The sequence below is a fragment of the Micromys minutus genome (assembly GCF_963924665.1).
Source record: "Micromys minutus genome assembly, chromosome: 17".
Classification (NCBI taxonomy): domain Eukaryota; kingdom Metazoa; phylum Chordata; class Mammalia; order Rodentia; family Muridae; genus Micromys; species Micromys minutus.
Window position 1 is genome coordinate 19,699,766 of NC_137952.1, and position 25,370 is coordinate 19,725,135.

The following is a 25,370-nucleotide window of genomic DNA, read 5'->3' on the forward strand; positions in this document are numbered from 1 at the left end:
TAGGTCTCATGTTCTTTGAAGAAAAGTGTCTCTGATTCCATTTCGAAAGGAAGATTTTAGAGTAAGAATAAGGATAGAGTTATTTTAAGGATAAAATTTGCTACTAATGTTTTAAGCAGTATATTAATTTTAAAACTGTACTATTGTCTTTCAGATGTGTGAAACTGTTGACCCATCATTCTACATTAAGGCAACTTCACAGATAATACATAATATACAAACAGAGAAAAAAATAGATTATTTAAACTTGGGTTGAATAAGTTGACAAGATTTCAATTTGCATTATTTCTCCTTTCTTGAATGTAAGCAGAAAGTCACTGTTTTTATTCCAGGACATCTTGGATCACCTCGTTCCTCTCCCTTTCTCTGTGAGAGGTGCATCATCTGTCTCTTTCTCCAAGTCCACAGTGTCATTCATTTAATGGAAGGCTCTAACCATACTGTGGTTTCTGAGTTTATTTTAGAGGGACTTTGTTCCTCAAGACAACTTGAGATCTTCCTCTTACTACCATTTTCCTCCCTCTACCTGATAACTATGGTAGGCAACCTCTTTGTTGTGATATTGATCATTGTTGATCATCGTCTCCATTCTCCTATGTACTTCCTGTTAGCTAATCTCTCCTTTATTGACTTCTGCCTTTCCTCAGTAAATACACCAAAACTGACCATAGATCTCCTAAGAGAAAATAAAACCATTTCATTTGGGGGCTGCATGAACCAGATCCTCTGTGTGCATTTCTTTGGAGGAGCTGAGATGGTACTTCTTGTAACCATGGCCTATGACCGATGTGTGGCTATCTGCAGGCCACTCCACTACAGCAGCATCATGGACACACAGAAGTGCATCTGGCTTGTGGTGATATCATGGATCATTGGCTTTATACATGCCATAAGTCAGCTGATACTGATTGTGAATCTACCATTCTGTGGACCTAGAGTGATAGACAGCTTTTTCTGTGATATTCCTTTAGTGATGAAATTAGCCTGCACGAATACGGATACTCTGGGAATTCTAATAAATGCTGACAGTGGCATCTTAGGAGCAACTTGTTTCATTCTCTTGCTCATATCTTATACTTACATTCTATTAACTGTTCAATTTCTTTCTAAAGATGGCTCATCAAAAGCACTGTCCACATGTACATCTCATATCATAGTGGTTGTGCTATTCTTTGGGCCCATCAATTTTATTTATCTTTGGCCAGTCAACATCACTTGGGTCGATAAGTTTCTAGGTGTGTTTTACACAGTCATCACACCTCTTCTGAATCCAGCCATCTATACACTGAGAAATAAAGATATTAAGAATGCCATAAAGAAGCTGATAAATACCTTGAATTCAGAATAATTTTAGACATTTTATGTAATCAGAAATTTTGGTTTTCCACACAATGTTAGCCATATCTTGACTTGAAATTGAATCATATAATTTCATTTTTGCCAGATACCTGTAACTGTTAATGTGTGGATCTGAAAATTATTATTATAAAAGTACATTTAAATATATAATAGCAACTATAAGGTCTTACTAACTATAAAAAATGATACCTCAACATAGACATTTTTGTATCTGAAAATTAGAAGATAATAAAAATAATATAAATATGATAGTAACCAAGATTTACTGAACATTACTAATATTCTCATAATGCTATCATCACTAAGTTATTATTAATTACTAGATTATTAATTGCTAGATTATTATTTAAAGTATTTGATTTGAAATACTTATTTAATATTACTTTTTGAAACATATATACCTTTATGCACCAATCCTAATTTTAATTTGTTACAAAAAATATAAAGAAATTTGAAAAGACTGGATCCACTTAGAAATCAAAATGATTAACAAGTAAAATCATAATTCTATAAGTTTCATCTCTATAAAATAAATATCAGTTTTTAAGACTTTACTATTCATATAAATTTCGAATTTTCTTTACTTTTACTGAAAAAAGCATTCATAATATTTGACTAAACTTCCATCAATTCATTTACCTGGTTATAATCTTACTTTATATGATGAAAAAAATATAACTATAAAGGGCATATAGTTAAACATTACTGAATCCTGAAAATATAATATACATATGCATTATGTATATATCGAATTATAATTTCTGAATCACATGATGTTTATCTATCATTATTCATGTTATCTGCCATTTGATAATGTATATTATGTGTGGGATAAAATTAAATGTATGAATATTTATAATAGTTTGTAATATAGTTTATTCCAAAAGAGAAATTAACTTATAATTTATTGGATATCTGTCCTAATATTTATAAGGCAATGGTTATAGTCAATCTGTATTTAAATTCTAAAAAGTTAAATAGGATGTTACAAATTATTTGACAAAACCTACAAATATTTGTGGCATGATTTTTAGAAAACAATTAATTACAGGTAAACATAGCTCAGGGCTGGCTATACACCTTGATGTGTCATATGGTAGAGGTTTTTGGTATCTTATTCAGAAAAATGTTACTCAAGTGTACTGAAATGTTATACTCTTAACCATTTTCAGTCACCCTATCTTTTTATTAAATATGTTTTTTGGCTCTATCTGCAAAACTTGATGATATTGGATTACCACCTTTAAACTTATTTTTCCCCACTCCTGTTGCTCTCTCCCTAAAAGCTAGAAGATTTTTTTCTACATTCATTTTTTTTCTTTGTTTCTTATTCATCCTAATGAATGACAATCCCTGTGACCATTGATTTATAACTATCCCTTTGAAATGGTGAGCTCATTAGTGGTTCACAACCAAAACCTTGCCCCAAATCATTAGATGCTCACACTTTAGCAATGATGTTTAGGACTACATGGCTTACTCACTGATGTACAATTGACTACTGACCATTATCTATGTGGGTTCTGTAGTAATTATCCTTAAAATCATGAATAAATTGGTGACATGCCAACAAAATAGCATCTGAAAGTTGTCCTCTCACTGTTTCTAAGCTCTTATATTCTTTCTGTCCCACTTTATCCTAGCTCAAATCACCATTAATTTATAAGTGATGTGAAACCTGCACTATGTGTTTTACATGTATACAGGAACACAATGGCAGCAGAACATTTTAAGAACTATTTTTTTTTTTTTTTTTTAGTAATCATTCCATTTGTTTCCATCTCAACTAATACCCTCACTTTCTGGTTTCCCACATCTGCCTTCATGCTCTCCTTTGCCTGAATGAAAGTGCTTTTTTCTAAACACTAGAATGTAGAGTGAACTTTGATTATTCACATGATTTTTTAAAATTTTCTTTTTATTCACTTTACAGCCTGATCAAACCCCCTCTCTTCTCCTACAAGCCCCACCCTCATACCTCCTCTCCCATTCCTCCACAACCTTTTCTTATGAGAAAGGAAGCACCCCCAATAGGTACCAAACCACTCTGGTTTATGAATTCACAGCAGGACAAAGCACATCCCCTCTGAGGCAAGAAAAGACAGCCCCAAGTTTTAAAAAGAGATCCAAAGGCAGACAACAGAGTCAGAGACATCCTCTGCTCTATTTGTAAGGCCAATTTGTTCTTCCCAATACAAGTTGCTCTATTTAGCAATAGCATTTCTCATTAAAATAAGATGTACTCAAGTCAATGCATAGTTATGTATAGTATACAATGAAGAAATTTTCCATATTCCAAATAGTATAATGTTCTGGCATAAATATTAAATAAGTTTTATCAATTATAAAAACAGTTCTTGTATAAGAAAGAGTCCTGGGGCTTTATAGATTGAAAGCAATATTTAAATTTTAATTAGTTAGCCATGATACAGAGATTGCTGTACATTTATGGTCTTATGCTTTTGGGGAAACATGAACAAGAAGTATCAAAGTACTACACCTATTACTTTGAAATATTACTGAAATATTATGAATAAATAAAAGTCTACATATAAACAAAATTGAAAATTATTTAAGTAAGTAAGCTGCAGTACAAATATAAAGATGAAAAGTACACAATGTTTTACATGTACTTTATGTTCATTGTAACTAGTAAGAATTTAGTACATACTATCAAACCTTTAAAAAATGAAGTATTGACAAAAATGTATTCATATACTTTTATGCAAAAGTGCTTTTAAAATCTGTACATTTATCTTTGTTTTTTTTTAAATAAAGTTGTTCAATTAAAAAATAGAAAAGTACATAATGAAGAACAAAGACACAGATCACAGGGAGGATGGTATGATCTGATGCTAGAAGATTTGGATGGTCCTTTTACTTATGCAGGCATAGATTCTACTCTCAGTAACTTTGAGGAATGAGGAACATAGGAAGCTTTACTCTTTTTTCAGTTTATCATTCTATAATGGTCTATAATCTGCAAAAAAATGACAGTGCAGACTCAAATAGTATGTAAATATAATGAGTGTTTTATTCTGCAGAGGTCTAGCATATAGGAGTTAACCATATACCAAGCTGGAGAAAGCAAGTTGAGCTAGCAGTTCCAATTTAAAGCATATTGAAGAACATTCGGGGAGGGGTGAGTGATATTTATCTTAAATGGTGGGCTCTATCACTAGGTGTGTGTGGGTCCTTGGGATATGCTACGGTTCTGAGGACATTCCTGAACCATTTTTGGGATTAAGAGGCTGTAAACTATTGCTGATGCTTGCCCTTGCCTCAGGTGAATAGGCAGGGCAGCTTTTGATGGCAGAGCAGTTTCTCATTGGCTGTCAGATGCCTGAGAGTTTTCCAATAACTGACTTGCCTGGACTTGTCCAGTTTGGGAAACTGAGATCTACATCTAATCTTCCTAACTACCATGTTGAAACCTGTCATAGTAAGCCTGACTCAGTCCTGTCAACTCAACATGATAACTAAGGGCACACAGGTTAAAATGTTTTTTTTTTCCTTTTTTTTCAATTGCTTCTTATATGAAGGGATACAGCATATTAAAATGACTGGTAATAATATTCAATATCTATTTTATTGTTAGTTTTCTAGAGACATAATCTGTTACAAATATTTCTTTTCTAAGAATCAATGATTAACAGACTCAAGATAGAATAATTGTAAATTGATTGTTCAATTTGATGAACAGTAACTATATGACTGTGATATTTTCTTAACTTTGAGATCTGATGATAATTGAATTTTTGACTTATTAAAATCTTTGATAATACCTAATTGAATTCCATCTCAAAATATTAAGAAATTTAAGAATTGCTAATGCACATTTTGCAAAATATAAAACAACTACTCTAATATACTATTAACTGTCCATTTATACTGTATACATAAGTGATTTGTCACAGTCTTCCAAAACAATTTATTAAGCACAAGACAATTTTATTTTGGACTTCTTTTATGGCTTTCTTCAATTTCTGCCTGCTTACCTTCTTGCATGGAAAAATGGCTATTTCATAACACAAAATAAAATTTATGATCCATAAAAGGTCAATTTTACTACCATCTGATTTACGTCTAGTAGTTCTGATCACTCAATATAAAATATTTAGCATGTGACTGTTTAGCTCATATATGGTATATATGCTTACATAAATAATAACCTCTTCTAATTCTAGTCTAATTCGTAGTTACTATTCTTTTATCATGACAAAACACTCATGACTAAGGCAATTTATAAAATTTATATCTCATATTTTAAATTTTGAAAGTATTTAATTTGGATGCCTATGGTTCCAAAGGATTAGAAAACACAGCCATCATGGCAGTAAGCTTTGTGCCAGGCAGGTGAGCTTAGTATAGGGTAGTAGCTGAGAGCTTGGAATTCATCCATAAGATTGATGCAGGGAGAGCAATGGACACACACTCGGGGGGGGGGAGACAGAGAGAGAGAGAGAGAGAGAGAGAGAGAGAGAGAGAGAGAGAGAGAGAGAGAGAGAAGAGAGTGAGGGGGGATAAAGGGAAAGAGGGAGGAAGGGGAGGAAGAGAGGGACGGATGGAGAGACAGAGACAGACAGAGAGGGGGAGAAAGAGAGAGAGAGAGATAATTAACTGGAAGTGACATGGGTCTTTGAAAGCTTAAAGTCTACTCCTAATGACACACCTCCTCCAACTATGATGTACCTCCCAATCACTTCTGAATGGTTTCACTAACTACAAACCTTATGTTAAAATGTATGAGAATATGGTAAACATTTTTATTCAAACCACATTCCAAGAGCTGGGTTGGATATTCTCTGGAAATATAATGTAAATGGCACATGGTCCAAATTCTGTCTATATAGTCTTTTCAAGTTCCAATATGTTTAAAATTCTAAAATCCTTCAGAGACATAAAGAAATCTCTTAAATTTCACAACCTTTAAAATCAACTTATGAAAGTTTTATTTTTGTACTACTATGTGTGTTTGGGATTTATATCAGATCTTCTGGCTGGGCAACACACTCCTTTATCCCTGGCCTCTATTTTATTTCTTATTAAAATACACATTAGTTAGATGAAATTTCACAGAATTTGCTAAATTTTAATTAAAATTGTATTCATAGAAATTATGCAATTAAAAGAGACAATTTTACTTTTTAATGATATAGTTTAGTAAGAAAACTGCAAGGTTTTTGTTGCTATTTTAGTATGCCTTTGAGCAGGTGAGAATAGTTGTATGTAGGTTTCCTATAACTTAGAAAATAATGGTGGTTTGAGCCATGAATAAGAGGGCAAAAATAATTTAAGGGCTTAGAAATATTAAGAGAAGAGCTGTGAGATGCTATTTTGTTGGCATGTCACCAATTCATTCATGATTTCAGGGCTACCTACTATGAGACCCATAATCAGTGAATGTACTATGCAGTCCTAGACCTCCTGATTGAACTGTGAGCATATTATGATTTGGAGGACAAAGCCAGGCGTTTTTTGTTGTTGTTGTTATAACTTACTGATGAGCTTACAATTCCAAAGGGGTAGTTAAAAGTCAGTGGGCACAAAGAATGCTATTGTTAAACCCAGTGGTGAATAACTAAAAGAAAAATACATAAAGTGAGGGGAAAAAAAAGAAAAGCCTCCTACATCTAGGGAGGGAGTAAAGAATAGTAGTCAGATGCAATTAGGTTGGCAGATATTGTCAAACATATAGTTAATAAAATAAATATTGTAACTTAAATTGTTAAGGGTAAAATCTACCAGCATAGTTGAATAAAGATTTTCGGGACAAGATGCCAAGCCTCCATCATATGTACCCTTCTTGGTGCAAGATCAGACACAAATTACTGGTTATTTCTGAAAGATGTGATGCAGGATCTGGTGGCATTGCTATATAATTTGTAACAGCCTATTTAACTTACTTGACTATACATGCAGATTTATTAAAGCTATTACATCACAAATAATAGAACAGATATTCAAAAAAAAGCATGGTAAAAACTAGACTTTAAACTCTATATAATAAATATTTTTCACAAATGACATGCATATATATATATATGCATATATATATATATATATATATATATATATAAATTCATATGAATAGTTAAAAATAAATATATATATATATATATATATATATTGTTTAGAGATAAGACTACCAATATTATGACTTTGTCTAACATTTTGACTTCTAATAGGGTACAGACTTTGCATGTTTGTTTATTATTTTCTGTATCAAACTACAATGTGGTTGGTATATCATGATATATATATATGCATATATATTGCACTATATAATACACTATTATATAATAAAACACTTTTAATGATATTATACAGATTAATAATCTACTGACTAATAATAACCTAGTGATTTAACAGGCTTAGGGACACTTAATATTCAGTAAAAGATGGTGACTATCATATTTATATCAGTTTTATTATCTAGTCTTTAGACACAAATACATTTAGTATGCTTAAATATAGCTTTTTTAGGTGGTAAAACTCTTAAGAGTTAAACTTTTTAACATTCATTCAAATAATATTTTCATAGTCATATATTAATACCTACCAACCAATAGCCTCCAGAAATAAAAATACATGATTCAATTTCAAGTCAAGATGAGGCTAAAGGGGTGGAGAAAAACAGAATTTATAATTACATGAGAACTCTAAAAATTATTCTGAATTCACATCTGATTTACTAGCTTCTTTATGGCATCCTTAATATCTTTATTTCTCAGTGTATAGATGGCTGGATTCAGGAGAGGTGTGATGACTGAATAAAATACAGCAAGAAACTTGTCAACCCAAGTGATGTTGACTGGCCAAAGATAGATAAAAATTATGGGCCCAAAGAATAGCATAACCACTATGATATGAGATGTACATGTGGACAGTGCTTTTGATGAGCCATCTTTAGAAAGAAATTGAACAGTTAATAGAATGTAAGTATAAGATATGAGCAAGAGAATAAAACAAGTTGCTCCTAAGATGCCACTCTCAGCATTTATTAAGATTCCCAGAGTATCAGTATTTGTGCAGGCTAATTTCATCACCAAAGGAATATCACAGAAAAAGCTGTCTATCACTCTAGGTCCACAGAATGGTAGATTCACAATCAGTATCAGCTGACTTATGGCATGTATAAAGCCAATGATCCATGATATCACCACAAGCCAGATGCACTTCTGTGTGTCCATGATGCTGCTGTAGTGGAGTGGCCTGCAGATAGCCACACATCGGTCATAGGCCATTGTTACAAGAAGTACCATCTCACCTCCTGCAAAGAGATGTACACAGACGATCTGGATCATGCACCCTACAAAGGAAATGGTTTTGTGTTCTCTTAGAAGATCTATGGTCAGTTTTGGTGTATTTACTGAAGAAAGGCAGAAGTCAACAAATGAGAGATTAGCTAGGAGGAAGTACATGGATGAATGGAGACGGTGATCAACAATGATCAATATCACAACAAAGAGGTTGCCTACCACAGTTGTCAGGTAGAGGGAGGAAAATGGTAGTAAGAGGAAGATCTCAAGTTGTCTTGAAGTACAAAGTCCCTGAAAAATAAACTCTGAAACCACAGTATGGTTAGAGTCTTCCATTAAAGAAATAACACTAAGGACCTTCAGAAAGAATAAGACTAGAAAGAGAGATAGGTTGAGGTGGGGGCAGGGGCGTGGTCACCATGGACTCCTTGAATAGAGTCAGTAACACTCTTTTGTAGGAGTTACAAAATAAAAATAATGAAAATTAAAATCAGCAACTTATTCACCACACATTCAAAATATGTCTTTGTTGTGTTTGTATATTGTGGCTTAGTAGGGAATCTTCTTTTATTGTGGAATGGTGGCTCCACAACTTCATATATCTGAAAGACAATATTGTTTGAAATATTAGAAGAAAATGTTATCCTTATAGATATTATCCTTATAATTTCTAAGCCATAATCAACCTTTTCTGTATAGATTCAATGATATTTTTTGATATTTTTTCAGTGAATATCTGAGACATAGTTAGAGACTCTTGACCATTGCAATTTCAGACTTACCATCTATTAATATATTTCATACTTAAACTGAAAATTTCAGTCCCTGCTCTATTTTTAACATTATATCAACACACAGAATAACCAAGATTATTTTCAACATGTTGAGAAAGTTTGTTAATCAAATAAATTGAGAATCCAGGTTCTGAAGTCACATTGTCAACATTATCTTTTCTTGAACTTTGGTCTTATTCATATAAGCATTACTTTAAACAGGTAATACATTTCTAGTCTGTGTTATGTTACTTTTTGTCTTATAATTAAAGGATTTCAACTCCAGATGTTTAGATTTCATAGAATAGTTGAGCAAAGATTTCTAGAAACCTACTTACCCTGCATCTTAATCATTTCTATCTTTCTTTACTTCTTCCTTTCTTCCTTCTTTTTCTCTCTACCTTACTTTCTTCCCCCTTTATTTATTCCTCTTCTTAATATATATACTTTCTCTTTATTACTTTTGAAATGATATTGAAATATTAAAACATCAAACTTCTTCATTTCTATACTTTTTCTTCATTACTTTTAGATTTGATATTAATATATCAAACTATTAACAAATATTGTAAAATATTTCTATCAAGTACTTTAAAAATATTTTGTTGAAAATGATGTTTATTGATTTTCCTCTGCAAATCTCTTAAATATAGTAATGATGTAATACAAACACATACTTGTCTCTACAGCCTCCAATATTACTTCCAGAGTAGTATATAACCAACAGTAATCTTCATTTTGAGAAGTTAAATATGCTAATGATATTTGCAAAAATAGGTGCTTTACTAATAAAGATTAAATACAAATAAAAAGTTTACTTATGAGTTTATGTAATTTTATTTTGTTCAAAATTCAGTGTACTTAACTCTTGACTATCTGTAGCAATTTTATCATGACTTTTATTAATTTTGTTAGTTATTAGTGAACTATGATTATTATAAACACATCCACTTTTATGTCCTCTAATTTCTAATAAGTACTTTCTTAGTATTTTGTCTGTATTTTGAGAAAATACAGAATATAATAATACAAAGATAATCATGAAACATTAGAATAAACTTAATATCCCATGAACACAATACTTTTCCAAGCTGAGAGACTTAGAACTTATAAGAGTACAGTAAAAACTCATTAGATGTGAACATGTAAAATTGCTTTAAGTGTCTAGCAGTATCAAGAATTTATTGAAAGAGAAAACTTGTACTTTTTTGTACAAGATCTTTGTCAAACACCACAATTAAAAATGCAAGACTCACTATAAAATCATTGAGGGAGTAAAAAATAATTCTGCTACTACAACAAATGAGCAAACCTTAAATGAGTAGTTGCAATAAAACTGAAATATAATTCATTTTATGATATTCTCATGCTATAGGAATCACCTTGTACAGAGTTCCTTCTTTTTCATTGATGTTTTCTCCAAGTCTCCCTTGAAACTGAAGCTATTTCATTATTATTGTTAAGCATTTCACCTCAGTGTGGTTTATATACACTGACAGCAGTTATGTCTGCCTTGGAAACATTCCCATTCTCACATTAAACAAAATCAAAGAGTTGGAAATACATTTGCGTTTCTAGTCCACTGGGATTCTGTAGTCTCTAACTTCTATTGGATTTACTACAACTCAGTGATAAAACAATCCCGTTCATTTTATTATTCATTATATTTTCCCAATTTTTTGTATTAGTATTTTGTATGTTTTGAAATTATGCATGTTATATGGTAAATCACGTGGACCAGTGAGTTAATATAGCAGGTAAAGTCAGTAGCTGCCTGATGACCTGAGTTAATTCATGTTACCAATCATGGTAGAAGGAGCAACTACCTCCTTCAAATTGTCTTCTGGCCTCCACACCTGTGCTGTAGTATGAGTTAGTGTACATATATACACATGCCTGCAAAATGTGCCAATGAACTTACCCATAAGTAAATGTAATATTTATTATTAAAGATAAAAGTCTTGTCTGTAATTTTATAGTATAAATATACATTTAGACATGCATTTCAATACTTTTAAAAGACAGAAGAACCATTTGTTTTTTGTTGAGTTTTGTTGTTGTTGTTGTTGTTACTTCATGACAATCCATGGCAGGCCCATCCATAACTCGTACAGAGAATCCTATTATAGTTTGTACCGTTTGCATTTTTTAAAATCCATTTCATGGGGAAAACTAGCAGTGAACACCATTATCTTTTGATATACATAAAAATATCAAAGTTTCATATTATTACTGTGTGTGCAATAAAAGCATCTAAAATCTTTTTTTCAACTTTCATCACATAATACTACTATATTAAGTATACTTTTAATTTTATACAGTAATTTTATAGAATAATTAACTTCAAAAAATGAAAATTTATAAACTCTGTTCTTCTATTTCTTCTTCATGTACTCTCCTACTGATGATTACAGCTCTACAACTTTCTGTTTATTCAACATTTTAAAATTATGCATATAACAGAGCATACATGATTGTGTGTGTGTGTCTCTCTCTGTGTGTATGTGTGTATGTGTGTGTCTGTCTGTCTGTCTTTCTTCCTGTTGCAGCATGCTCTCCTGTTTCAATATTGGCATTATATTTGCATAATATTATTTTTCCAATTGATTCTAATTCAAATTCCAAAGAGCAGTTGGTCATAAAAAACAAATGCTGACCAAGAATGGAAAGGTCCTAGAAACTCAAAATCAGAAACCACAGAGTCACTTATATGGTTGATTGATTTTAAGAGTGTATTTAAAACCACCTTATGATGAAAAATGAAGACATATCACCCCATGATAGTAAGATGTATCCATTTTGATCCTAATACTTTGTTCTTGGTTGAAAATATGAAAGTTAGAGATAAGTGTACTGAGTAATATTAGAAAAGTGAAATGTCATGATCAGGATTTAACACAAGAAGAAATGGGAAAAAGTAATGTAAAGAGGCTCTTGTCTTTATTCATATTATGCGCATGGTGAAGCATGAGACTCAGAAGTTCCAGGCCTAGTTGGCCTTTAAAATAACCCTTATATAGTAAATTATTTGAATAGTAAAGAAAGAAAAATCTGCTAATATATTAAATTGAGTGCATAAAATGGGCTAATTTTCTTGTGATTTAGGAGGAGATATATAAGGTTTTGGTTTTTTATTATTTGTTATATTTTGTCTTGTTTGACACATAAAGATGGGTTTCTTTCTCTCAAGACTTTTCTTCTATGAGAATAATTTATATTATATTTCACATAATGCTGTTTTTTACAAACTGAATATTTTGCCAAGATTACCTGGTGTACATTTTGGTTTTGTTTACATGAGTTACTGTGGAGTCAGATACATGTGTTGAATAATTATATGAATAAATATTTACAACATTTAAATAACAGCCCAATAATATACATATGGAATATTTAATAATGCATTATATATGTTTGTAAGTGAAACATGATAACATAATGTTAATATGTAACTTTTACTAAAATATTTTTTCTGCAAAGGCACTATGCTGTGTATATGTTCTCACCTAACCATCACAAATTTTTAAGTACTATAATTTTAGATCCATTTTATCCTGGAGACACTTAGTTTTAGAGGATTGAAGTATCAGATTTAGTATTTTATTTATACATAAATAATCTAAATATTCATACTCCTAATTATCAAACCATTTCTCAAAGGCAGACCATTACTTTTACAAGATTAATTTTACAAAGAGATGCATCAATTAAATTTTATACAATTTCTATTTTTACAAAACTATTAGTATGATGCCATCTTTTTGTTGTTTCCATTTTGGATGGTTATTTCAGCTTTTAAATCTAGATACCTTTTGTGGTACCAGGTAGGAGTTAGCAACACTTGAAGATCATGAATTTGAAGTCATTCTGGGATAAATAATGAGTTGAAGGCCAGTCTCAATTATAGAAACACCTGTCTCACTTTTGCTAAAGCAATACTTACAGATATACCTTTCTCGGCCATCATTAGATAAAATTTTTCTTAAAGTAGATGAGAATGGACAATTTATAGAAAAGGTGAAACATTAGAATACTAAGTTCTACATGGAATGTCTTTATCAACCTTCTTTCTTTATGGCTTGAGAATCTATGTGAGACAGGAGGCCAAAGTTTGTAAGAACCAATGAGATGGATGTTGCCAAGAGAATAATGTTTTCTAAACACAGCAGAACTGATGTATTATGAACTCACAGAGCCTGTGTCAGTACACATAGAACTGCACAGTTTCCAGATGAATGAGATTCTAGCACTGTTAGTAGGAGAGAGGAGCTCACATCTCTAACCAAGAAACTGCTTCCAGTGTAGGTCTCCTCACAAAGGAATAAGATTATTTCCCCCCAGTGAGCATGAGGACTCAGTGTCCGGTCATAGATAGCCAACACAAAATATAGTAATGGTATTTTTGTATTTTTTTGGTATCATATTGCTTTGATTGAATAATTTCTCTTATTCCTTTTTAATTAACTATAGTTTTTAATTTTTATTATTATTTTTCATTGTGTTTCTTCTTTTTATTTTTTTAATTTTTACTTAGATTTCTTTGCTTGTTTTATTTTGTTCATATATTTTTCTTTTTTTTTTTTAAAGGGAGGGATGGAGAAGGAATATTCATTTGATGGGGAATGTGAATTTCATCAGGAAGGATTTAGAGTAATTGAAAAGAAAATCAGAATAAATTGAACAATAAATAATATTAAAAATAAAAGAAGAAAAAGTGTTGTAAGCAAATAAACAAATAATTCAAACCCTTGATTTTTCTGCACATTCTAATTAGTCTTTTTTTTCCTCTAAATTCTCATTGCTTAAACCAGATACACTGAAACTATTAGATGAAAAAGTAGGGAAAACCTTAGAACACATAGGCACAGGAGAAAATTTCCTGAACAAAACACCAATGGCTCAAGCTCTAAGGTCAAAGATTAACAAATGGGACTTAATGAGATTGCAAAGTTACTGTAAGGCTAAGGACATCCTCAGGGAAACAAAACGGCAACCAACAGAATGGGAAAAGATCTTTACCAACACCACATCAGATAGAGGACTAATATCCAAGGTGTACAAGGAACTCAAAAAGCTAGACACCAGAGAATCAAATAACCCTATTAAAAATGGGGTACAGAGCTAAACAAAACGTTTTCAGTTGAGGAACACCGAATTGCCGAGAAACATCTGAGGAAGTGTTCGACATCCTTAGCCATCAGGGAAATGCAAATCAAAACAACCCTGAGATTCCACCTCACACCAGTCAGATTGGCCAAGATCCAAAACTCAGATGACAGCAGATGCTGGAGTGGCTGCGGAGAAAGAGGAACATTTCTCCACTGTTGGTGGGGTTGCAAGCTAATACAACCACTCTGGAAATCTGTCTGGCGATACCTCAGAAAATTGGATATAGTACTACCTGAAGACCCAGCTATTCCACTCCTGGGCATATACCCCAGAGACACTTTAATACACAACAAAGATATATGCACCACAATGTTCATTGCAGCTCTATTTATAATAGCCAGAAGCTGGAAGGAACCCAGATGTCCTTCAGAAGATGAATTGATACAAAAGTTGTGGTACATATACACAATGGAATACTACTCAGCCACCAGAAGCAATGACTTAACCAAATTCTTATGAAAATGGCTGCATCTAGAAAATATCATCCTGAGTGAGATAACCCAGTCACAAAAGAACAAACATAATATGCAGTCACTGATAGTTGGATGCTAACCCCAGAGGCTTGTACTCCCCCAGAAACAACTCACAGACTGTATGAAGTCTAAGAAATAAAGAAAACAAAACAAAACAAAAAAAATCTACAAAACAAGAAAACTTTAACTATTTCCACGTTACATTTTGTTTTACATGTACTTTAGCTCATTGTAACTATTAAGTTTTCAAGGCATACAATCAAACCTTGAAAAAAATCAAGTACTGACTAAAAAATATATTCATATAGTTTTATGTAAAAATTATGTTAAAATATGAAAAAAGTACTGACAAAAATGTATAATTTTAAGCAAAAAATGTTTAAAATCTGTACATTTATCTTTGTTTTGTAAAATAAAGTTGTTTAAAAAAAAAAAAAGAAAGTAAATGTCATTATTTCTTCATGGTGGTTTTTCCAAATCAGACTTCTAGTTGTCTATTATCCTGAAATAAAAGACACATTGGGATGCTTTAAAAAAAAATCTTTCTTTATTCCAAGTACAATTTCTTTCTTATATTTTTATAAAATAATTATATTTCCCCATATCCTATTCAATAATCACTTTAAATCTTATTTTATTGACATCATTGCAGAATTTAATGTTCTTTATTACCAAGAGTTATCTAGGAGACATTAAAAACTAGCAGGTAATATTACTGAGATGATTCCACCATTGACTGTGAAAGTTAATGACAGATTTGATATTCTTAGGAAAATTTGAGGATATTATATTTGAGGATATTACATTTGAGAAACAATTCCTGCTATTAATATGTTTTCTTGTTATTAAATATATAATACTCACTAGGTATTGATCTACCCTTTTGAACAGATTTCAGCAGACTCAAGATGTGTTGTCTTGTAGAGATGCTACAGAGAGAAATAGACAATGATTCTATAGAATTCCTGATTTGATTCAAGTAATTTTAGAAAAAAAATGTTTTAGAGTAGGTCTTAGTTGCTAGAAAGATGCGATAAAGTTAGAATCATGAAAAGAATGTGCCCATTCCTCAGAATAGCAAGTAAAGTCTGATAATATGAAATACAAAGATATTTCATAACTATACTAAAATGACATTGAATCTTGGGACAGTTTTCTGTTTAAGGAAAAACATTTGGGTCCAATGATGAACTCACAGCTTTATACTATGATGAGGCAAGGCCATGTAAAACCGTTGCTTTGTGCTTTTATTAGTATATTATAATGAAACACTGCTTTGAACTTAATATCAGCACCTTTCTGTAACTCCATTTTTATATTGGTTGAATTATTTGGCTTGGGGTGCTTTGGTGCATCATCCATCTATCCATCCAACCATCTTTTCATCCAACTGTGTATGTCTCTTTGTCTATATGTATATGTGTAGATATATGTGTATAAATATAAGTATGCATGAATACTTGTAAAATTGATTGTGACAGGTGATCAGGCCTGGCCAGACTGTGGAAGTATGGCTGTTGGATTATATATATTTGTCTGTGCATATTTGCCTTTATAAAGCATCTTAACTCTCTTTCTTTCCTTCCTCTCTGGTTCACAAAGGGTTAACCAGCTGAGCAAGAGAGGCTTCTGGCAGGTCAATCAGAGAAATGAGCACCAGGAATAGATTCTTTCACTTAAACAATAAGTGTTAGTTTGTCAGATATTAGCAACCATTAAATCACAAAGAGTTAAGAAACAATTAAATTTCCAACACATAATGAAGCTGAGAACAGCAAGAAAGAGTTAAATTTCCCTAGAAATTATTTAAGCATAGAGGCAAGTAAAGCTAGAAGGCTTAATAAAACACAGAGTTAAAGAGAAGTCTGAGTTTTTAGCCATAGAAAAAGCAAGAAAGTTTTTTTTTTTTAGAATCTTTTAGAAGTTATCAGCAAGCATTCAGTATAGTTAAAGAGCAAGAAGGTCAGAGACCATCTGGAGAACATCAGTCTTTAAAGGAACATCCCACCCTGTCCTGTGTCCCACTTCAAGTGCATTCCATGACTGCTAGGCTCACTGAACTTTATCATTGACTTATTCCTACACATTTCTACTTATGGCTACTTGTGGGGCCATGGACTCTGAAAGATATCCTGGTTTCAGGCCAAGAAATGCGTGAGATCCAGATGACCCTAAGGGACAATAGGAGTCACACTTTACATCTGATACCAGGTGCCCAGCCCATTACTAGCCACAACCCTCCATTAATTGGGCAAAGGTAACTCTCTAAACCCCTCCATAGGTGAGAATATTCAAGACAGATCTTCATTATAATGAGGTATCTAAAGGCCTGGTGGTTTAAACAATTAGCATTTCTTCCCAGATACTCCTCCCTGCAAAAGCTATTTAATCTCAGGCCTACCCTGAGTAGTTGGGATACAGTGTTACTCATCCATTTTCCACCATGACAATAAATGTCTTAAAACCAGGACCTGTTGTCAGCAGCTGTAGAGAAGGCCTTGACCTACAGAGTGTTGTCTCATCTCCCTTAGAAGGCCTCTCTGTGTTCCCAGCTTCGGCCATCACCAAGCTCAAGTCTAAAGCTGAAACCAAAGAACCTACCCTGGTGTCAGGTCCCAGTGAAAAAAGCATATTTGTTATTCGGAAAGTCATTGGATGGAAATTTCCACCATAGAATAGACTATTCAGCCATTTCTTTGTAGGTTTTAGGACTTAATACAAGTCAAGCATGGTGACATGATAGAGGCATAATGACTGGATCACAGGACACACTGAAAGAGAGCGACACAGAGAGAGACAGGGAGGGAGAGAGGGAAGAGGAGAAGAAGAAGAAGAAGAAGAAGAGGAGGAGGAAGAGGAGGAGGAGGAGGAGGAAGAAGAGGAAGAGGAAGAGGAGGAAGAAGAAGAGGAAGAGGAAGATGGAGGAGGAAGAGGAAGATGGAGGAGTAGGAGTAGGAAGAGAAAGGGGTCATAAATTATTTAATTTCTCAATGCTTGCCTCCAGGATTTGAACCACTTTATCCTCTATAAGGATTCAATTCTTACGTCCTTTTCTGTTTTTAAATTTAAGACTCAGATAGCTACTTCTGCCTTTCTGGCGTTACTGCAGCTATTTTGTTTTATGCCTGTAGCCCATCATCTTACACTGCATTGGAGAACTTTTCTCATGCCCAAGATAACCATTAACCACATATTCTGTTAAGTTATGTGTTTTAGTGTTCCCAAGACCCTTGCCCTCTTTTAGAGACAATCACAGTAAAAGGTCAGTTAGAACTGCCTTTTTTAGTTAGTTACAGTAAGCTTGGACCCAAACCAAGGTCTATATTTATCTGGAACCACTACCTGCACCTGTGTATTGGCTTTTATGGTTACTATGACCTTTTGTGGCATTTGTCTTTATAAGCTGACTCTAGGAAACAGTCAGGGTTTCAGCCTCAGCTCCCAAGTTTGACCTTTGTCCATCCCTGATTAAGCAGTCCTGTGGTACATGTTCTGGCTCTTGATCATTCTTTGTCTTCTGCTGGCCCGTGACAAACTAAAAAGAACTGATGTGCTAACTCAATTGGACTGAACTGCACCACACAAGCTCCACTGACTGAACTGACTCGAGTTCCCTCCCCACCTGGCTCACTCTGTGCTGCTCTTTTGTTTCTTTTCTTTCTGTGTGTTCTTCTTGAGAGTTGGATGTATCCCATCTCTGAGTCATTCTATCTATCTTTATCTGTGCCTTAGTTAGACAACACTCCTAGATAATAAGGATATCTCTGTATTTTAGCCAGAGGAATTAGAAGTGTATCATTCCATTCAGATCACATAGACCTAGATGGTCTTTGGGTGTGATCCCTTTCTAGAGCAGCCCTGTTTCTGACTTAAAGTTACTCTACAGAAAAGATAAAGAAGAGGAAATAGGCACCAAATACTTTTGTAACAGAATTTTATTGTCTATTTTTATTCCATGTAATATGTTAATTATTTTTTTATTTCAAGGTAGATACAAATAAACCATTCTTTTTTTTTAGCACATGTGCATAAATAAATCTATTCTTGTGATCGTAAAACACTTTCTTTTTATTATTGTGTTTAAGAATATTTCTTAAAGACAAGCATATTTTTTGGCAAGGCACTTTTAGACATAAAACGAGGGCAACTCCTCAGATTAATTCAATTAAAATTCAAAAGATGCAATATTATCTCACTAATTTTCTAGCAGTCTTTTTGTCCTAGGGTTCTTGGGAACTATAAGCAAAATTGTATACATACTCATTGTTAGCATTTCATCTATGTTCTGCCCCACAGTTACCTGGCAAATGCCAGTTATGTTTCACCCTACAATTAATTCCCATCAGCCAGTTATGCCTGACTCACTATAAAAGGGGTAATTTGCCCCCTCCTCTCTATCTCTTGCTCTTGCCTTCCTGCTCCTTCAATTACCCCTTGTCCCTTCCCCGCTCTCTCTCTCCACATGTCCATGGCTGTCCTCTACTTCTCTATCTCTATTCTCTCTCTCTCTCTCTCTCTCTCTCTCTCTCTCTCTCTCTCTCTCTTTCTCTCTCTCTCTCTCTCTCACACACACACTTTCTCTCTTTCTCTTCCTCTATTCCTCTTCTCTCAAATCCCCCCTCCATGCCTTAAATAAACTCTATTTTATAATATACATTCCTATGGCTGGTTCCTCAGGGAAAAGAGATGCTTCAGCATTGGCCTGCAAAGGCACCCCATTCCATCACACTTGAGTATACATCCATCAAACATATTTCTTCTTCCTTATATTTTTATAAAACACAACAGTCTCAATGTAGTTCAGCTACAGGACAAAATGGGTCAAATGGAGAAGGACTGTATTGGGGGCAATGAAGAGAAGATTCTGTGGAGGCCTAGTGAGTGACAGCCTTGATAAAAGAAGTTGAGAGCATGACCTCCTTTGTTAAGAAGATTCTTGACAAAGAGTTAGAGGCATGCCCTTGAACCTGAGCAGTAGAGTACAAATCCCAGGTATGTTGACTGAGAGAATTCAATCAGTGCTAATATAAAAAAAGGCTGCAAACTGGGAGAAAGAGAGGGTGAAGGGATTATGGTTAGTTAAATACAGATGAAGATCACAGAATTAACATATTTCAGATTTTGACATGGAATGTCTGACTCTCTTCTCCCTAAAAACTGAATACTATTCATTCTGAAGCTGATTAGCATTCTTTTATTCTGAAAATGATCTTTTCTTAATTGAACAACTTTATTTAAAAAAAAGATAAATGTAGAGATTTTAAAAGCATTCTTGCATAAAAGTATATGAATACATTTTTGTCAGTACATAATTGTTTGAAAGGTTTGATAGTGTGCCTTAAAATTATACTAGTTACAATGAGCATAAAGAATATGTAAAACAATATGTAAGCTAGAATAGTCAAAATTTTCTTGGTGAGTAAAGATTAATCATAATGATTTTTCTTTTTTTTTTTTTTTTTTGGCCTTTGTTTATCTTGAACTTCATGTACTCTGTAAATTGTTTCTGGGGTGTTCAGAGCTTTCCGGGTTTAGTATCTAATTATCAGTGACTGCATATTATGTCTGTTCTTTTGTGACTCAGTTATCTCACTCAGAATGACATTCCTAGATGCATTCACTTTCTTAAAAATTTCATAAAGTCATTGTTTCTGATAGCTGATGAATACTTTATTGTGTAAATATGCCAAAATTTTTGAATGTATTCATCTACTGAAGGACATCTGCATTCTGTCCAGCTTCTGGCTATTATAAATAGGGTTGCTATGAACATTGTGGTGCATATATCTTTGGTGTATGTTGGAGTGACTCTGGGGTATATGCCCGGAAGTGGAATAACTGTGTCTTCAGGTAGTACTATGTTCAATATTCTGAGAATCCTCCAGACTGATTTCCAGAGTGATTGTACCAGATACGAATGTCACCAACCTTGAAAAAGTGTTCCTATTTCTCTGCATCTTTGCCAGCATCTGCTGTTATTTGAGCTTTTGATCTTAGCAATTTTGACTGATGTGAGGTAGAATCACAGGATTGGTTTGATTTGCATTTTCCTGATGGCTAAGGATGTCCAGCACTTCCTTAGATGCTTCTCAGCCATTTGATATTCCTCAGTTGAGAACTTTTTGTTTAGCTCTGTACCACATTTTTAATAGGGTTGTTTGATTCTCTGGTATCTAACTTCTTGAGTTCTTTGTATTCCTTGGATATTAAACTTCTATAAGATGTGGGGTGGGTAAAGATCTTTTCCCAATCTGTAGGCTGCTGTTTTGTTTTCTTGATAGTATCCTTACCCTTACAGAAACTGCAATCTCATTAAGTCCCATTTGTCAATTGTTGACCTTTGACCATGAGCCATTGGTGTTTTGTTCAGGAAATTCTCTCCTGTACCTATGTGTTATGAGGTATTCCCTACTTTCTCTTCTAATAGTTTCAGTGTAACCGGTTTAATTTGGAGGAGATTTTGATCCATTTGCACTTGAGCATTGTGCAGAGAGATAAGAATCGGTCTATTTTCACTCTTCTGCATGGTGAGGGCCAGTTAGACAAACACCATTTGTTGATGGTGCTATCCTTTTTCCATTGAATATTTACAGCTCCTTTGTCAAAAATCAAGGGACCATATATGTGAGGGCTCATTTCTGAATCCTCTAGTCTATTCCATTGATCCATGTGCCTATCTCTGTACAAGTACTATGCAGTTTTTAACACAATTGCCTTGTAATATAGATTGAGGACAGGGATGGTGATTCCTGCAGATATTTTCTTATTGTTGGGGATGGATTTTGCTATTCTTGGTCTTTTGTTATTCCAGATGAAATTGGACATTGTTCTTTCCAATTCTATGAAGAACTGAGTTGGAATTTTGATGGGGATTGCATTGAATTTGTAGATTGCTTTTGGTAAGAAGGCCATTTTTACAATGTTGATCCTTCCAATCCATGAGCATAGGACATATTTCCATTTTCTGAGACCTTCCTTGATTTCCTTCTTCAGAGATATAAAGTTCTGGTCATACAGGTACTTCACTTGCTTAGTTAGAATCACACCAAATAGTTCATATTGTTTGTGACTATAGTGAAGGGTATCTTTTCTCTAATTTCTTTCTCCCCATGTTTGTCTTTTTAGTATAGGAAGACTACTGATTTGTTTGAGTTAATTTTATATCTAGATACCTTGCTGAACTTGTTTATCTGCTGTAGAAGTTCTCTGGTGGAATTTTTGGGGTCACTTAATTGCACTATCATGATATCTGCAAACAGTGATTGTTTTTTTCTTTCTTTCTTTTTTTTTTTTTTTTTTTTTTTTTTTTTTTTTTTTTTTTTTACTTCTTCCTTTCTAATTTGTATCCCTTTGATTTCGTTTTGCTACGTAATTGCTCTGGCCAGTAGTTCCAGTACTATGTTGAATAGGTAGGGGGAGAGTGGCCAGCCTTGTCTAGTCCCTGATTTTAGTGGGATTGCTTCAAGTTTCTTTCCATTAAGTTTGATGTTGTCTGTTGGTTTGCTGTATATTGCTTTCATTATGTTTAGGTATGTGCCTTGGATTCCTGTAATACGATTTTGTTGAAAATATTTACTGTGCCTTTTGGTTGATATTCTTTGCCCCCTTCTATTCCTATTATCCTTAGGTTTGATCATCTCATTGTGTCTTTGATCTCTTGGATATTTTGGGTTAGGAACTTTTTGACTTTTGCATCTTCTCTGACTGTTTTGTCCATGTTTTCTAAGTTGTCTTCGGCCCCTGAGATTCTCTCTTCCATCTCTTATAGTCTGTTGGAGATGCTTGCATCTGTGACTACTGATTTCTTTTGATTTTATACCTCCAGGGTTGTCTCTTCTAGTGTTTTCTTTATTGTTACCATTTCCGTTTTAATTTTTTTTCAGTTCCTTCATCTTTTTGGTTCTGTTTTCCTCTAGTTCTTTGATTTCTTTGAGTGTTTTTCTTGTTTCCTCTTTAAAAGCATCTATTTCTTTATGCTTTTCCTCCCGTTCATGTTTAAAGATCTCTATCATCATCTTGAGGTATGTTCGGGTCTGAGTCTTACTTTTCTAGAGTTCTTGCCATTCTGCTGTTTGCTGTGGTGGGAGATGTGGTTTCTGATGTTGCCAGGTTGTCTCGGTTTTCATTGGGTAAGTTTTTTTGCTTTCCTCTTGCCCTCTTTTTGTCTGTGATTATACATGGTCTTGTTGTCAATGATTGGTTTCTGTCTCTCCTGTGTACCTTTCCTGTGTCTGGATTTCTGCAGTTCTCGTTAGCAGACGGCCTGAGCATTTGGTCTGCAGGCACGGGCCCTCCAAGTGGAAACTGAGTCCTTATGGCAGAGTTCCTGCTCCCCTGAACCAATCGAGGTTTGGGAGTGTGCTTTCTGAGGGGTCAGCCCAGACCTCTCTGTGCCTGGCTACTCACAGCACAGTCTCACCAGTCCTGCAGTTTTGGATCACTGCTGTTCCCAGTGGCAGATGGCCTTTGTGTTTGGTCCTGAAAATGACCTTTAATTTGTTATTCTGTAATCAAGAGTACCCATAGTTTTCTTGTGGAGAGCAGGTGTGGTGGCAGTCCTAAGATAGTGCTTGGGACTCTGGCCAATCTTGTGACTAGCACCTGACCTAGCATCTGACTTCCTCCTGCCCCCCACCCCGAGATTAGCCACTCCCACTGTGTGAGCTGTACAGGCACACCCATGATGTAAAATCACGCCAGATGAGGAGGACCTATGAACTGCAGCCATGCAACATAGACTGAAAAGGTGGAGTTGAGAGAGGATAAAAGGGACTGAGCTTGGGGGCAGAGATAGAGAGAGGGAGAAGGGGAGAGAGTGAAGAGGAGAGAGAAAGATTTTCCTTTGCATGCTGTAAGGTTCCTGAATAAGCCGCTTTGAGAAGAACGCTGTGTCATCGCTCCTTTTCTGCTGGTCAGAGATGGTAGCAACATTGTCTTCTATTTTTTTTACCACACTGGGTTGTGCCAGGAGAGCTATTGCTCTACCAGTTTTTTTTTTCATGAGCTCTTTGCCGTCTTTTTTTTTAAACGACTTTATTTTACAAAACAAAGATAAATGTACAGATTTTAAACATTTTTTGCTTAAAATTATATATTTTTGTCAGTACTGTTTTTTCAGACATTAAAATAATTTTTACATAAAACCATGTGAATATATTTTTTTAGTCAGTACTTGATTTTTTTCAAGGGCTTGACAGTATGCATTGAAAACCTAATAGTTACAATAAGCGTAAAGTACATGCAAAATAAAACGCAACATGGAAATAGTCAAAGTCTTCTTGTTTTGTAAATAGCACAAGTGCCAGCCCAAGCTGCTATACCCAGCAAAACTATCAATCACCATCGATGGAGAGATGAAGATATTTCAAGACAAATCAAAATTCACACAATATCTGACCACAAACCCAGCACTACTACGAATTATAGGTGGAAAACTTAATACAATGAGGGAAAATACAGCCCTGTAAGAACAAGAAAACTCCTAAACAAGAAAACTAAAAGAAGAAAAAAACACAGACACAACTCAACCCAAAAAAGCAATAATGGCAGGAAACAGAAACAACTATTCCTTGATATCTATTAACATAAATGGTCTCAACTCCCCAATAAAGAGACATAGACTGTCTTCTATTTTTTAAACTGTTACTATGAATTTATTTTGTTATATAAATAATTTATATATTTTTGTGGTTATTGCTCCATTGGAAGAAATTATTTCCATATTATTGAGCAATGCTATTATGTTCCATGTTATTTTACTAAGTTGGAGACATTCACTAATAGCAAATGTGAGATAAATTGAACCGCATTCTTGTAAGCAGTCTCCTGTTTAGCAGTTATCAGTATAATATGAAAAGTGTGGGGTACATCTTTCTATCTTTCTAGTGGTATCACTTTTAATAACCCTCATGTTTCATATGTAAATTAAACCAAAGGCAAAGCATAACAGGAGCTCAGCCCTGCTTTCTTACTGACAGTGTTTGTTCCATTTACTTCTGAGGAACCCAGAAACAATGTGACAACTCTGATTCTTAATATTAGCATTTTGATAGAAACCCAGAGAAGCTTGTGTTTTGCTGATTGTAGACAATCAACAATAAATTTATTTTGACATCTTGGTCAATTTCCCCCTTTTGTTATTATTTTGTTTTTACATTTCTTACCATTTTTTCCTCCACCATATACCCTCTGTCCCCTCCCTCATTCTTTGCTCTTCAATTTCTTTTCAAAAATGGGCAGGCCTGCCTGAGATATAGAATGTACATGTCATATCATGTTTCATTAAAGCAATTATCTTTATATTATAGCTAAGCTAGGCAACACAATATAATGTC

General features: G+C 33.8%; 2 protein-coding genes across 2 annotated transcripts; one reads left to right on the forward strand and one right to left on the reverse strand.

Annotated features, from left to right (window-relative positions):
- Positions 1 to 421: 421 nt before the first annotated feature.
- On the forward strand, positions 422 to 1,348 carry LOC308431915 (olfactory receptor 4K3-like; the record flags this gene model as incomplete). Its single annotated transcript, XM_080931514.1, has 1 exon — positions 422 to 1,348. The coding sequence occupies one exon, from the start codon at positions 422 to 424 to the stop codon at positions 1,346 to 1,348; it is 927 nt and encodes a 308-aa protein (XP_080787640.1).
- A 6,691-nt stretch (positions 1,349 to 8,039) lies between these two features.
- Positions 8,040 to 8,957, reverse strand: LOC308431577 (olfactory receptor 4K3-like; the record flags this gene model as incomplete). Its single annotated transcript, XM_080931097.1, has 1 exon — positions 8,040 to 8,957. The coding sequence occupies one exon, from the start codon at positions 8,955 to 8,957 to the stop codon at positions 8,040 to 8,042; it is 918 nt and encodes a 305-aa protein (XP_080787223.1).
- Between the last annotated feature and the right edge of the window lie 16,413 nt (positions 8,958 to 25,370).